The sequence below is a fragment of the Neurospora hispaniola genome (genome assembly GCF_033458365.1).
Source record: "Neurospora hispaniola strain FGSC 10403 chromosome Unknown B0T23scaffold_2, whole genome shotgun sequence".
Taxonomy (NCBI): Eukaryota; Fungi; Ascomycota; class Sordariomycetes; order Sordariales; family Sordariaceae; genus Neurospora; species Neurospora hispaniola.
In genome coordinates this window covers 4,235,325-4,250,432 of record NW_026944407.1, presented here as the reverse complement: position 1 = coordinate 4,250,432, position 15,108 = coordinate 4,235,325, and the positions used below count along the sequence as shown (strand labels likewise).

At 53.6% G+C, this 15,108-nt stretch overlaps 6 protein-coding genes across 6 annotated transcripts; 4 read left to right on the top strand and 2 right to left on the bottom strand.

The window, feature by feature from the left end:
- Nucleotides 1-312: 312 nt before the first annotated feature.
- On the top strand, nt 313-1,213 carry B0T23DRAFT_402860 (uncharacterized protein; the record flags this gene model as incomplete). Its single annotated transcript, XM_062838720.1, has 4 exons — nt 313-327; nt 377-542; nt 699-940; nt 1,109-1,213. The coding sequence occupies 4 exons, from the start codon at nt 313-315 to the stop codon at nt 1,211-1,213; spliced, it is 528 nt and encodes a 175-aa protein (XP_062696039.1).
- Nucleotides 1,214-1,682: 469 nt separating this feature from the next.
- B0T23DRAFT_451962 (putative DELTA(24)-sterol C-methyltransferase) lies at nt 1,683-3,657 on the bottom strand. The gene is made up of 2 exons (XM_062841130.1): nt 2,982-3,657; nt 1,683-2,904 (listed from the first exon to the last, which is right to left on the bottom strand). The coding sequence occupies exons 1-2, from the start codon at nt 3,221-3,223 to the stop codon at nt 2,007-2,009; spliced, it is 1,140 nt and encodes a 379-aa protein (XP_062696038.1). The 5' UTR covers nt 3,224-3,657; the 3' UTR covers nt 1,683-2,006.
- A 77-nt stretch (nt 3,658-3,734) lies between these two features.
- On the top strand, nt 3,735-5,404 carry B0T23DRAFT_375144 (Pre-mRNA-splicing factor slt-11). The gene has a single exon (XM_062836884.1). The coding sequence runs from the start codon at nt 4,071-4,073 to the stop codon at nt 5,226-5,228; it is 1,158 nt and encodes a 385-aa protein (XP_062696037.1). The 5' UTR covers nt 3,735-4,070; the 3' UTR covers nt 5,229-5,404.
- Nucleotides 5,405-6,240, bottom strand: B0T23DRAFT_354116 (mitochondrial zinc maintenance protein 1, mitochondrial). Its single transcript, XM_062836121.1, has 3 exons — nt 5,922-6,240; nt 5,664-5,837; nt 5,405-5,596 (listed from the first exon to the last, which is right to left on the bottom strand). Exons 1-3 carry the CDS (start codon nt 5,977-5,979, stop codon nt 5,493-5,495), a joined length of 336 nt encoding a protein of 111 aa, XP_062696036.1. The 5' UTR covers nt 5,980-6,240; the 3' UTR covers nt 5,405-5,492.
- Nucleotides 6,241-6,263: 23 nt separating this feature from the next.
- Nucleotides 6,264-8,115, top strand: B0T23DRAFT_418669 (putative zuotin). The gene is made up of 2 exons (XM_062839684.1): nt 6,264-6,651; nt 6,724-8,115. Exons 1-2 carry the CDS (start codon nt 6,358-6,360, stop codon nt 7,765-7,767), a joined length of 1,338 nt encoding a protein of 445 aa, XP_062696035.1. The 5' UTR covers nt 6,264-6,357; the 3' UTR covers nt 7,768-8,115.
- A 2,855-nt stretch (nt 8,116-10,970) lies between these two features.
- B0T23DRAFT_334001 (putative alpha-aminoadipate reductase large subunit) lies at nt 10,971-15,013 on the top strand. The gene is made up of 2 exons (XM_062835774.1): nt 10,971-11,396; nt 11,470-15,013. The coding sequence occupies exons 1-2, from the start codon at nt 11,109-11,111 to the stop codon at nt 14,704-14,706; spliced, it is 3,525 nt and encodes a 1,174-aa protein (XP_062696034.1). The 5' UTR covers nt 10,971-11,108; the 3' UTR covers nt 14,707-15,013.
- Nucleotides 15,014-15,108: the final 95 nt, after the last annotated feature.

Below are 15,108 nucleotides of genomic sequence, written 5' to 3'. Positions count from 1 at the left end.
TAGGCCCTTGGTGACCTTGTATGCGCCATTGTACTGAGCAACCTCCTCACCCATGACAAACACCTTGTCGTTGGCCTCAAGCTCCTCGGCCAAGGCCTCATTCAGGGCATCGCGGACCGTGTAGTCCTTGGTTCCGGCGGGAGCATCGGCGTAGGTCCGTTTTTGGAAACCGGCCACGGAGGCGGGCTTGAAGAAGGACGGGGCGGCAGGACGGGCAACCTGGACACGCGAGGCCGTGGCAGCCAGGCGGACTGCGGGTCGGAGATAGCGCGACATGGCTGGGTGCTTGGTTGTTCGTGGGTTGGAGAAAATATGGAGAAAAAGAGGGTGTCCCGACTCAGGTCAGAAATAATGCAGTGCACTGACTAGCCGACAGTGCGGAGTAATTGGAATGAAGGGGTTTGGATATGGAGGGTTGCGGATTAGTAGTTTCCTGCCGTCGGTGTCGACTGCAGCGCGCAACTTGTGCTTTGAGCCGGGAAAGGGAGAGGTGAGGACGGGGAAAGAAGGCAGTTGGCGGACTGTTGAGAGCAAAGTGTCAGGTTGGGGATGATGATGACCAGAAAAGCAGGCGCAGCTTTTTTTTCTCCAGAGAGCGGGAGGGATTTTTTTGGGCCTTGCACCATCCGCCATCAAAAAGATAGGGAGCTTGGATCCAGCTTTCGTTAGTTACGCCGCACTCGAGCTTTTTCTCACAGCTGGAACGTTGAACCCCAACGCTTCCTCGGCGCTAGCTTACAAAAGGCCTAGCGAAAGGGCCATCCATGACAGTTTCGCGCGTGTCCTGGCCCCTCAATTGGCTCGACACACCCTGCACGCCTTCGACGACAAGCCCTGGCCCACTGCAATGACAGCTGCGGAGGCAATCGATTTTGGAGAGACAACCCTGCAACGCCGCGACTCCCCTCACGATCCCGCGTCGCTCACGATAAGCAAGCTCGTTTAGCTCATAAGCAGTGGGTAATGCCGGCTGGCATCGGAGCTCTTACAGGATTGGCAGCATGCAAAGTACATAATTGCCATTCCTCAAAGTGATCCAGAGAGTTTAATGTTTGGGAACTAAGTGAGGGCGAAAACGCATTACAAATATATGGCAGCATTGGCACAGGAAAACATCGGCAACTCTTTGCCTTGTCGTCGTGGATCTGACGGCGTTGAAAGTGGATTGCTGCCCCTCTTCTCCGATACACCCCTGCGGCGTTCGTTAGCATGAGACCTCGTCAGGCTCGTCATAGCCTGAAGGGTCCCAGCTATCAGCACCGCGATTCCTTTTTTGATAGAAATGCGTCGACCTGATGGAACTGATATAATTGATAGTACAGGCCTCGTTTTGAGCTTCCAAAAAGACACCAATGTGCTCCTTGCCGGCCCCTTTAGAGTTGGAGAAGGTTTGTATCTCAAGAACCTGTCTAGCACGTTACTATAACCGATACAGCAAAGTCCGTTGGGGCAAACACACAATGCGCCGAAGCCGCGCCGCAGATGAACAGGAACACCGTGAGATGAACCGCCGGAGTCGGTGTCTCACAAATGCTACCATGTCACTCGGGTCCATCATACTTACCGTCTGGGCTTCGGGGCTGCGCACTGGCTGTGAAAACCTTGAAGATGACAAGATGTCCAACAACGATTCACTAAACAAACGTGAAAGGAGCGGTTTGCTTTGTTCCTGAAAGAAGTGGTAGTCGAGAAAGAATATATTAGGTCCATTCATACAGGTCATTGTACACGACGTCGTAAACTACCTAGCCAATTCTAACGTCCGGTCTCTTGCTGGCTCTTGCTGCAGCCAATCTAATCTTTCGAACAAAAATCCCGGCGTGACCGGCAATTATTGATTAAATCAGCGTATAAATGCAATAGTTTGTGGCCGTCCCTCCGTGTCATTATGATTTACCCGCTTCATGATGATCCTGATGTAAACCTTATATCCCCGCCTAAAACAGTGTACAAAGAAATGGAAATGATTATATGGGGTATCGTTTCAAGCACATTTTTTCTTTCTTTTAGTTGAGGGGCTTCTTGCCAACCATGAGGTACATGGGGGTGAAGAGCTTTTTCTTGGCACCGGCAACGAGGCCATCGGCGCCGCGGGCAAGCGCGTCAGCGGTCTTCTTGGTACCTTTGGGGGCAAGGCCGACGGTCTCGAGGATGCCGGCGAAACCGTGGAGGATGCGGCGGGCGGTGTGGGTCATGCGGACGACGGTGAAGAAGTCGAGGTAGCTCTGCATGTAGCGGAGCTCACCAGCAATGGGCCAGTACCAGGGCATGGGGTCGTTGCGATCGGCAAGATCCTCGTGGTGGACGAGCTCGAAACCGACGTTCTTCATGGCGGCGAGACCCTCGCTGATGGTCACCATGTTGGAGATACCGTTGCCGACTTCGATGGCGAGACGGATGTCACGGTGCTCAACGTTGTCGTTATCGTAGTTGTCAGTCATGAGCCATTCATAGACACCAAAGGTACCGCCGGGCTTAAGGACACGGTAGATCTCGCCGTAGACACCCTCGAGCTTAGGAGCGTGGACGGTGGCCTCAATGGCGTATACGGCATCGAAGGAGTTGTCGGGGAAGGACATCTGCATAAAGTCACCCTTGACGAACTTGAGCTGGCCAGAGAGACCATCGCGAACAGCGTAATGAGTGGCGCGGTCGATCTGGTAGTCGTTGTTGTTCAGGCCGGTGATGTGGGCGTCAGTGAACTTGGCGATCTCGCGCGCAGGGCCACCGACACCGCAGCCGACATCGAGAACCTTCATGTCCTTCTTGATGCCGATCTGGGCAGCGAGGTAGTGCTCGTGGCGGGCAATGGCCTGGTAGAAGGACTCGCCGGGGGAGTAACGGCAGAAGTGGAAGCACTGGCCCCAGCCATACTCGTAAATATCGGTCGCGAGGTTGTAGTAGCTGCAGGAAACACGTTTGTCAGTCTCCACGTGTTCGCACAAAGCAGGAATCTTGCGAGGCAAGGCGGAGGAACTCACTGCCTGGTCAAGGTCGCGTACTCCTTGGTACGGGCCTCGCGATCAGCCTGGGTCTCAGCCTCGGCAGTCTTGTTGTCGAAGTGCTTGAAGTACTCGTCCACGGCGATCTGCTGAGCCTCGGTGTTCTTCTTTAGCAGAGCAGCGACACCACCGGCGGCCTTGGCCGAGTCGCCGTGCATGACCTTCTTGAACTCAGCATCACGCTGGTGGTCCTCCTTCTCGAGGGCAATGGTGGAAGGCATTTTGGCGGGGTGAATTATGGTGTTGAACGGGGAGAGGATTGCGGAGGAAGGCGAAGATCTCGCGAGTTGTTGAATGAGGGGAAGAAGTGAAGATGGGATTGGCACGAACAAGCAGAAGACAACAAGACGTTGCGGTCAGTCGGGATCCTCCATATAAACAAAAAAAAGGCCACGACCCCGGACCCCTTTCCTCCTCCTCGTGCTGCTGCCCTGGCACCTTGCAATTACCCCTGGATAAGAGCTATGCCAGGGTGTACAACGATAGCATGCGATAGCTGCTGTCGTCCATCCACAGAATAGGCGCATCTCAATCGCCAATTGGTCTGAGCGCCCCACAGAATGGCGTTGGCCAATCTGAAAGATCCACCCCCCCTTTCAGCTTTCGGGTTGAACCGTTGTGACCTTGAAACTTGGCGCCAGCGAATTGGGTGAAGAAGCACTCGAAACATGCGAATTCGAATTCGAAATCCACGTGAAGGTTCGGGATGTTCTCGCCCCCCGCGCCCGTGCACTCAAAATCCCGAATACGAATACCAATCCGACTTGTGGGGGATGCTCAGTTGAGCTTAAGCCACGGCCAAGTTTCTTACGCGCACATCGTAACGCGTGTAACAGAGGACGTGGCGTAATTACGCCACATTGATTGATAAGAGTTCTGATAAGCACCGTGAACGTCTGGACAAGGAAAGAGAAGGGCCCGAACTTACGCAGGTCACCGTTCGTTGAAAGTCGCAAGTTTCCAGATCATCATCATCACCACTGCGTACACCACCCGCCGCCAACCATCGCGTCACTATTCGACCTTCAACGCGTATTCAACCCATCAAAATTTTGCATCAATCCCGATATGCCGCCGCAAATCAAACACGATCTTAACCGCTCCGGTTGGGAGGCGACCGACTTCCCCTCCGTTTGCGAAAACTGCCTGCCCGAGAACCCTTACGTCAAAATGCTCAAGGAAGACTACGGTGCCGAATGCAAGCTTTGCACCCGCCCGTTCACCGTCTTCAGCTGGGCCGCCGATCGCGCTCACGCCCGCAAGAAGCGCACCAACATCTGCCTCACCTGCGCTCGCCTCAAGAACGCCTGCCAATGCTGCATCCTCGATCTTCAGTTCGGTCTGCCCATCATCATCAGAGACAAGGCCCTCGAACTTGTGGCCCCCGGCCCGCAGAGCGAAATCAACCGCGAGTACTTTGCCCAAAACAACGAGCGCGCGATTGAAGAAGGAAGAGCTGGTGTAGAGGAGTACGAGAAGGCGGACGAAAAAGCCAGAGAGCTGCTTAGGAGGCTGGCACAAAGCAAGCCCTATTTCAGGAAGGGCAGGGAGGTCGACGAGGAGGGTAACCCCGTTAACGGATCATCGAGTGGCGCAGGACGGGCGACGGGAGGCAATCCTGCTGTGGGAGCTGGTGTTGGTGGAGTTGGTCCGATTCGTACGAGAGATTCCAGGGCGGCCGCAGCTGCTGGCGCTAGACCCGGCGGCGGACGAAGACCCAACGCAGCTCCGGCGCCTCCTCCGGGACCCAAGGACTGGCTGCCACCGACCGACAAGAGCATAATGTCCCTCTTCGTCACCGGTATCGAAGATGATCTGCCTGAGTTCAAGATTCGCGACTTCTTCAAAACGTTCGGAAAGATCAAGTCGCTGGTTGTGTCGCACATGTCGCATGCCGCGTTTGTCAACTACGAGACTCGGGAGGCTGCTGAGAAGGCTTCAGCGGAGTGCAAAGGCCGTGCTGTCATTGCCGGATGCCCCTTGAGAGTTAGATGGAGCGTGCCCAAGGCGTTGGGAACAATGAACAAGGAACAGCGTTCGGAGATGCTACGAGATGGTCGGTCGGCCTTTGGCAGTGGTCAAAAGACAGGTGGCCAAAAGGCGATCGGGGGACAAAATGCCCAGGGCGGCGCATCAGGAGCGCAGAAAGACGACGCATCTAACCTCACTATCGCAGCGCCGCCCGGTGCGGCAGACGTACAGTACGCCAGTCTCTCTGGCAACTAAGCGGGGTCAGAAAAGTGCTTAATAATCATGGTATTGCAAGGCGTTCGGAGGCTATTATGATTTGGGGTTTGGGCTCAGGGTATCTCGGATACATTGCATTTCATGATATCGCATGGTCTTTTCCACTAGTTTTCTACATTGAGGGGTATCATTGATGATTTATACATATACACGGGCAACGGCACTGTCCTGTTGTCCCATTACGTTCTCACGAACTTGAGCTTCCAAAATCCTTGTGTTATCCAACCATGGCTTTGTATTCACTTATGCCGAGCAGCACTTCTGCTCGCCGCCGATCTTGATGGTCTGGTTGCCTAGCTTGATGGTATCGTTGTCGCCGCGCTCGGTGTCCTGGTGAATCCGTAGCTCTGCGACGAACATGGAGTCAGCAACCATATTCTGTATATGACTCTAGCACCCCTAGACTTCACTCACTGTAGGTCTCGCCGTCCTTACGGCCCTGGACGACATTGGATCTCAAAAAGCTGGCAACTTCCTCGGCATGCGCAATCGCAGGCGCAATCGTAGGATCGTTGGCGGGAACGTTCTGGTTCTCGCGGAAACCACGGCGGATGGACTCGTAGGCGGCGGTAAGGGTGCGGTTATCGCCTAAGATAGTGGCACATGCCGGTCAGTCCGGGGAGCTACATGGGCCGGCGGATGCACCAAGGAGACTGCAGGGGAACATCGTACCATCAAAGGCAACTCTCGCGGCGCGCATGAGGTGACGGTAGGCTTGAAGGGCAGACATGTTGACAATACCGCTGGTAAACGAGGGTCATGCAAGGGAATGCAGGTTCTAAAGAAGGTAAATAGTATTGTATCGCCAACTTCCGGTCTAACAAAAAGATTCAAGGCTTGTCTGGAAACAGTTGCAGTGACGGCAATGCGACCTCCAAAAATGTCGCCCAGGACCGGGTAGGCTTGCCGGCCGGAGTGGACTTGGAGTTGCGATGATTGTGATTGGCGGTCGATAAGCAAGATATGGGGAGCTTGGCCATCGAAAAATTTCCAGAATTCCGTCGGTAAAAAAGACAACAGAGGGGCCCCGCCTATACAAGCTTCTGGTTCCTGCGCCTGTCACTGTCTCCCAACCCAACCATCACCATCCTCATCATCAGCCGCAAAAATGACTACTGTGGTTCCCCTTCCTCTCCCCGCCCTCCCTGAGGGCTGGACCGCCGAGAAGGACTTCAAGCCCATCGGCAAGATCGCCCAGAGTGAGGCTACCCAGCGCACCATCGAGCCCGTCGGCCCTCACTTCCTCGCCCACGCCCGCCGCGCCCGCCACAAGCGCACCTTCTCCGAGGATGACCGTATCCAGGCCCAGGAGCGTGCCAAGAATGTCGAGGAGGATAATGAGAGCGATCTCAGCGAGCCTGAGGACCCCATGATGCTCTCTCGCGACGCCAAGGACTGGAAGGTTAGTGCTCAGCGTGTAGTGGTGCATGCCAGGCAAGACCTTGACAGCTAACCTGTTTGCCCTCGTATACAGCAACAAGATCACTACAAGGTTCTCGGCCTTTCCAAGTACCGCTGGAGGGCCACTGAGGAGCAGATCAAGCGCGCTCACCGCAAGAAGGTCCTCAAGCACCACCCCGATAAGAAGGCCGCCGCTGGCCGCACCGAGGACGACAACTTCTTCAAGTGCATCCAGAAGGCCACCGAGGTCCTCCTCGACCCCATCAAGCGCCGCCAGTTCGATTCCGTTGATGAGGAAGCCGATGTCGAGCCCCCCACCAAGAAGCAGCTCCAAAAGGGCAACTTCTACAAGCTCTGGGGTAACGTCTTCAAGGCTGAGGGCCGTTTCAGCAACACCCAGCCCGTCCCCAGCTTCGGCAACGAGAACTCTACCCGCGAGGAGGTCGAGAACTTCTACAACTTCTTCTACAACTTCGACAGCTGGAGGTCGTTCGAGTACCTCGATGAGGATGTTCCCGATGACAGCGAGTCCCGCGACCAGAGACGCCACACCGAGCGCAAGAACCTCAACACCCGCAAGAAGAGAAAGGCTGAGGACAATGCTCGTCTCCGCAAGCTGCTCGATGACTGCTCGGCCGCCGATGAGCGTATCAAGAAGTTCCGCCAGGAGGCCAACGCTGCCAAGAACAAGAAGAGGCTCGAGAAGGAGGCTGCCGAGAAGAAGGCCGCTGAGGAGGCCGCTGCCAAGAAGGCTGCTGAGGAGGCTGCCGCTAAGGAGGCCGAGGAGAAGGCCAAGGCGGACCGTGAGGCAAGCAAGAAGGCCAAGGAGGCTGCTAAGAACGCTGTCAAGAAGAACAAGCGTGTCCTCCGTGGCTCCGTCAAGGATGCCAACTACTTCGTTGAGGGCGATGCTTCCGTTGCCACCATCGATGCCGTTCTCGGTGACGTTGAACTTATCCAGGCGAAGATCGATCCCGATGAGATCGCTGCCCTCGCTGGCAAGCTCAACAACCTCAAGGTCGCTGACGAGATCAAGGCTGTCTGGAACGAGGAGGCCGCCCGCCTTGTCGGTGCCGGCAAGATCAACGCCGGTGACCTCAAGGCTCTTTCTGCTTAAACGATCTATTACCGAGTCATGAGATAATAGTGAATGATCATGTTGGCGTTTGTCTATAACTACTAGAATTTAGACCTGGAGAAAATCAGAGTTGTTGACTGATACCATTGGAGATGGAGTATACTTTTTTCCTCGCCAGCCAACTTCTGCTTCGACGTGTGATGTCGTATCTCTGGTTGTCACTGCTACAGAGATCCCTATTTGCTGTGATGTTGAAAGTGGGTCCAAACTCTGATGATGAAGCGCATGAGTTGGCCGGTAGGCTCGATCATCTCTTCAACGATTCGGATAAAGCTTGAGAAACAATACCTACTGCTAAGAATGACAGATCTACCCCTATCCGGTTACAATCATAATTCAATACGCAGGTACGCATAACAATGCTTTACTGCTCGCTCAGTCTTTGTCCTTTTTGGTACGGTAAAGCTTTATGCACAAGCACGCTTGTACATGCCATCTTGAGCGGCAACTGTAAAAAGCATCATCACATGCGCGTATGGCAGATGCAACTAAGTACATAATTCACATTTACATGCGTGCCTCACCGACGACGTAGGTTGAGTTCATATCAGATAGAAGGAACAAGAAGGAAAGCTTGCAAGGCATATACAAGTCTCTGCTAAGCAAGGGAACAAGTCCAGGGCCCTTCCGACCGTTGATCATAAATCTGAGGTACAGCCACCTTGAACTCCTAGGTGTACTGTTCCCTGATAATCTAAGTCATTCAATTTCTGGATCAATTCGATCTGATGTCAAGCTTGAGCTCTCAGTCCATGTAGGTACTGTAGTACGCCAAAACCTGCGGTTCCTAGTGTATGTAGAGTGCGCAGGTGGGTCCCAACTTTTGCCGTCAATCGATGGACTCCACAGCGGACCGTCCCGCGGGCTAAGCCTTTTTGGGCCTAAGGGCATGGTGCAGCGGTCACTGTTTCGGACGATGTTTAGACTTTGTTCACAATGTCTAAGCTTTGAGGAGGTCGTCTCATCTCACTCTCGTCAAGCTATAGACCGTAGAGCAGGAGCTTGATGGACGCTAACTGGCCAGGTCAGTGTGCAAGCTTTTGTTTTGTCAAGCACGATCTGAGACAGAGGTGATCAACCGGTCACTTAGTCTTGGGTCTTTGTTGAGGTTATCATGATGGAAATTCATCATGTCAAATATTTGCCATTGGATACTGTTTGTTAAGAGTTTGGTGCCCGTTTCTAACGTGAAGCTGTGGATGTCATCTCAAACATTATCTCTTTGCCGATGGCTCTAGTAACTGTTTCATAGTCTATGAGCACAATCGTCACAAGAGTTGCTTAGCTATTGGATCTTATCAACAAGAGCCTACCATCCTACCTCTCTTCTTGTTGCGTTTGGCTATCTGGACTTGGCAGCAAAACGTTCATGAAGTCCGAACCAAAGAAGTGACGCAATGCAATACTGCTGTTGCTCAATGGCCCCCTCAAGTTCCATTCGTATCTTACTGCAGATGCAGAAACGGGCACCGTTATGCTTCATCATTCGACGCCTGACAAGAATGACGAGTACCCTCATGTTATATCCAAATAGAAAGAGGCAATCAAGACACGCTTCGCTATAGATATGGGCAGTACTACTAATAAGGAGCGATCTGGAAAAAAAGCTAGTAGAGAAGATTATAGCACACGACGTGTTGGCTTTGAAAAGAAGAGCCCCCAAGAGACTTCAGAGTCAGGCAAGCCAGTTACGCTCTTCCCATCTTACCTAGCGTGTCTAGTTATTAGCCATCGATGATCATGAATGTACCCGCGTGATCAGAAGCCCCAGTTGTCAGGATTGTGAGGTCGTCAACGAGCTACCACTAAGACTCATTCGAATCTGGTTCATTCCCACACGTACTCGACAATTACGTCTGGGGAGCGACCGGCATACCGACGCCTCAATGTGAGAGGCAAAATGGAGGGGAGGAGCCTCCAGCTTACTGATTTACGTAGCAGGTAAATGATTACACGTTTTCAAGGGTGGCAGAACAGCCCTCCGGCATTTTATGCCAAAATAGAAACAAGGTCAAAGAAAGTCATGCATGAAAGTGAAGAGGCGCCGTGGGTAGAGCGTGTGTCGCTACGCGCATGAGGTCTCGGATAGAATCATGACTCGGGTGAAATGCTTCATCAAATCAGCAAGATAACGTTGTATGAAACCATACGTCAAAAACTGTTCGACATGCTTAATAAGCCTTGAAATACAAAACGACAGCTCCTACTAGGGAAACAGGATACAGCGGGCAGTGGAGCGTAGAGGTTATTCAGTTGATGCCTGAACCCAGTTCGCTTCTGGTGATTCAACCCGTTAAATCGGGTGAAGATGCTCAACATGGCGCAATGTACATAGTGAGTCCATCGCAGAAATCATCAGGATGGAAGTCATTTGATTGTGTTGGGTTGAGGGAACTATCTGGTGCATGTGTGCCAAATGTTGATGGCTGTTTCTCGTCTGTCGGGTTTTGCTTCATGATATTCACCATTCTGACTCATTCCAGAGAACAAAATCGAGTTTGAAGCCATTTCAAGCACAACAACGAACCTATCCCCGAGAAGATATGGCTGGCCATGCGAGGCAGGGTCCCCTAAATGGAAGCTGTTGCCAAGAGAAAAGCTCGAGGCTCGATGTTTAAAGTTGTGGGGGAGGGGCTCACTGGACTGACTCCACTACATCCCCACAATAATGCTCGCTGTGGAGCTATGATTGGAGCTCTGGACCGGATGATGACTGTGTTAGCATCCCCCAGCCGACGTCGGAGTCGTGGAGCATTTCAAGTCAAACAAAGTTGCACAATTGAGTCACACTTGGAACTGAAGTAACCAAACTTTGAGGCGGCTAGCGCCACTGTTGTATCGTTGCCCAGCACGACTGTGTGGAATAAAACTTTATACAAGCCACCTCCGGTCAAAATCAAAAATCAGGATTAGTTGGGGTCAGTTCCTGAGTTGTAGGGGCCGATGAAAGACCCCCACGTGTGAATGCGAATTTGGCGCTTCGAGAAAGGCGGTTTTGAACATTCGTTGTCGTGATTCAAAGTGATGATTCTTGGCCAAGCTTTAGCGAACCCGAGCGAGGTTTTAACTGGCTCCCGCCCGTCGTGCAGGCCTCGATTTTCGATGGCCCCACACTGTCACATTAGCCAGCCCGCTAAACTTTTAGGCCCTCTGATTCACCCTTTGGCGTCAGTCGTCCAGAAAATAAAATATCGCGAAGTCGGCGCTTTTCTTGCGCTACCTCTCTCCAAGAAACTCTACCAATTGGCACTTTTAAAACTCTTCTCGGTCTCGTCTTGGCTCCTAACGCAGATCGGACACGCACACAAAACACAATCACAATGGCGTCTGTATTACCCGATCCCACAATCGACCTCGACTGGTCCGGGTATGTCGGTTCCATCCAGGAGCACTTCAGACGCAACGCCGAGGCACACCCCGAAAGGACATGCGTCGTCGAGACCAAGACCTCCACAACACCAGAGAGACGTTTCACGTACCGCCAGATCTATGAAGCATCCAACACGCTAGCCTGGTATCTGCACAAGGCCGGCATCACCAATGGCGATGTCGTCATGATTTGGGCCCATCGGTCCGTCGACTTGGTGGTGGCCCTTATGGGTATTCTGGTATGTAACACTGCCTCTGTGATACCATGGCGCCAGCCGCAGTCCTGTCTAACTTTGTGCCTTGCATATATAGGCTTCTGGCGCGACCATGACAGTCCTCGATCCTGCCTATCCTCCGGCAAGACAGCAGATCTACCTCGAGGTCTCCCAGCCCAGTGCGCTCCTACGAATTGGCCGTGCCACAGACGAGAACGGCCCATTGGCCCCCTTGGTCCAGAAGTACATTGACGACGAGCTCAAGCTCAAGACCGACGTACCAGATCTGCGCCTCCGCGACGACGGTTTCCTCTACGGTGGTGAGGTCGATGGCAAGGACATCTTTGCCGAAGTAAGGCAATTGGCATCCGCGCCTCCCGATGTCATCGTCGGTCCCGACTCGAACCCCACACTATCCTTCACTTCCGGAAGTGAGGGTCGCCCCAAGGGTGTCCTCGGTCGTCACTATAGTCTGGTCAAGTATTTCGGCTGGATGGCCGAGCGTTTCAACCTCTCCTCCGAGAGCAGATACACCCTCCTTTCCGGCATTGCCCACGACCCAGTACAGCGCGATATCTTCACCCCTCTCTTCCTTGGCGCCCAGCTTCTTGTCCCATCCCGTGAGGATATCCAGCATGAGAAGCTTGCCGAGTGGATGAGGGAGCACAAGCCCACTGTCACCCATCTGACTCCCGCAATGGGTCAGATTCTTGTGGGCGGCGCTTCCGCTGAGTTCCCCAGCCTGGAGCATGTCTTCTTCGTCGGCGACGTTTTGACCACCCGTGATTGCCGCGCATTGAGACGCTTGGCTGAGAATGCCAACATCATCAACATGTACGGCACTACCGAGACCCAGCGTGCCGTCAGTTACTTCGAGATCCCCAGCCGCAACAGGGACCCTGACTTCCTCGAAAGAGAGCTCAAGGACACCGTCCCTGCGGGCACGGGCATGCAAAACGTCCAGCTCCTGGTCGTCAACCGGGAGAACCGTGAGCAGCAGTGCCAGGTTGGCGAGGTTGGAGAGATCTACGTTCGTGCTGCCGGTCTTGCCGAAGGATACCTCGGCGACCCAGCTCTCAACGAGCAGAAGTTCCTGAACAACTGGTTTGTCGACAACAACAAGTGGGTTGAGGCGGATGCCAAGCTCAACAAGAACGAGCCATGGAGGAAGTACTACAAGGGTCCCAGAGACAGACTCTACCGCACTGGCGATCTTGGACGCTACCTTGAGTCTGGAGATGTCGAATGTGTCGGCCGCGCTGATGATCAGGTCAAGATCCGTGGTTTCCGTATCGAGCTCAACGACATTGACAGCAACTTGAGCCAAAGCCCTCTTATCCGTGACTGCAAGACTCTTGTGCGGAGAGATCGTAACGAGGAGGCGACTCTTGTCAGCTACATCGTCCCTGAGCACAAGGAATGGCTCAAGTGGCTCGAGGTCCGTGGCCTCGCTGACGTCGAGGACGAGGGTGTTGAGATGGGTCCCGTAACCGTTTACCTCAAGAAGTACAGGCGCATGCAGGCCGAGATCCGCGATCACCTGGGTGCTCGTCTGCCTACCTACGCTGTCCCCACCATTTACGTCGTCCTCAAGAAGATGCCTCTGAACCCCAACGGCAAGGTTGACAAGCCTAACCTTCCCTTCCCCGATGTGGCTGAGCGGGTTGAGGATGCCTCCGAGGAGGACCTCAAGAACTGGGAGTCGCTTACCGAGACCGAGCGCACCGTGGCCCAGCTCTGGGCTGATGTGATTCTCGGTCTTAACCCCCAGACCATCAAGCGTGAGAACTCTTTCTTCGACCTGGGTGGTCACAGTTTGTTGGCTCAACAGTTCCTCCTGAACATTCGTAAGGCGATTGGCAGGGATGTGTCTATCAACATTCTCTATGAGCACCCTAGCCTCGCTGGGTTCTGTGCCCAAGTAGACAAGCTCCTCGGAGAGGAGACCAGCGGCGTCACTGCCGAGGCTGGTCAGGATGAGTACGCCAAGTCTCTGGACGAGCTTTTGGCTCAGCTTCCTGAGAAGTATCTCTCGGCCGATCCCGCGGCTCTTGGCTCTGAGGAATTGACCGTCTTCCTCACTGGTGCGACTGGATTCCTCGGCTCCTACCTGGTCAAGGACGTCCTTGACCGCACGGCCCGCACCGTCAAGCTGATTGCCCACGTTCGTGGTGTCAAGGACTCTACGGCGGCGCTCGAGCGTCTCCGTCGCTCTCTCCAGGGTTACGGCCTCTGGAATGATGAGTGGACTGGAAGACTCAGCACCGTCGTCGGTGACTTGGCGAAGCCCAACCTTGGCATTGATGATGCCGATTGGGCGGATCTTGCTCAGAAGGTGGATGTTGTTATTCACAACGGCGCCACTGTTCACTGGGTCAAGCGCTACCATGACATGATGGCCGCCAACGTCTTGTCCACCGTTGACGCCATGAAGCTTTGCAACGAGGGCAAGCCTAAGGCCTTCTGCTTTGTCAGCTCCACCAGTGTCCTCGACACGGACTACTACTTCGACCTGTCTGACAAGCAGACGAGTACCGGACGGGGTGCCATCATGGAGTCCGACGATATGGAGGGCAGCCGCACTGGTCTTGGAACTGGCTACGGTCAGACCAAGTGGGTCTCCGAGCAGCTTGTCCGCGAAGCCGGCAAGCGTGGTCTCTTGGGTTCCGTTGTCCGCCCTGGCTACATCTTGGGTGATGCCAACACCGGTGTCTGCAATGTCGATGATTTCTTGGTCCGCATGCTCAAGGGCTGCATTCAGATTTCCTCGCGCCCCCACATTGTCAACACCGTCAACGCCGTTCCCGTCAACCACGTCGCCCGCACCGTTGTGGCTGCCGCCCTCAACCCCATTCCCAGCGGCGTGCACGTCATCCACGTCACCGCCCATCCTCGTCTCCGCATGAACGAGTACCTCGCCATCTTGGAGTACTACGGCTACAAGACTCCCGAGACTAGCTACGAGGAGTGGAAGGCCGAGCTGGAAAAGTTTGTTTCTGCCGGTTCCTTGGTGAAGGATCAGGAGCAGCACGCTCTCATGCCCCTTTACCACTTCTGCATGAACGACCTTCCCGCCAACACTCGCGCCCCTGAGATGGACGACAGGAACGCCGTGGCTGTTCTGAAGGCCGATGCCGACAAGTGGACTGGCGTTGATGACTCCACTGGTAGCGGTATCGGCAGGGAGGAGGTTGGCAAGTTCCTTGCTTACCTCTCTGAGATCAACTATGTTCCTAAGCCCACCGAAAGAGGTCGTCCTCTGCCCCAGATGCAGCCTGAGGTTCTCAAGGCTTTGGCCATTGGTGCTACTGGTGGTCGTGGTGGTGCTCACTAAGCGATTTCTCCATTTTGGTTGTATGAAATTTTGGCGAATCTGGGTAGAGAAAAGCAAAAGGCATTTGGCGTGGTTTTCTATGAATGGGGATATCGGAAAGGGTCATTCGCGGAATATAAAGGGGTAAAGCTTGGTACGGAACTCGGTATATGTGGTGTATATGGCTCGTCAATAATCGACAAGAGTCATGGTCAGGCCGCAAAGACACTAACAACGAACTCGGTGCTTACGGTGACTTCAAATTTCAGGTGCCATTTCAAGAAGCTTACTGTAAAAATAATGAAGTCCAGCATGACGTAAGGAAAGCAAAAAAAAAAAAAAAAAAAAAAAAAAAAAAAAAAAAAAAAGAATAAACAAACAAAAGGGCTTCGATATGCAAAGCACCGAGTTCCAATGGAGAAC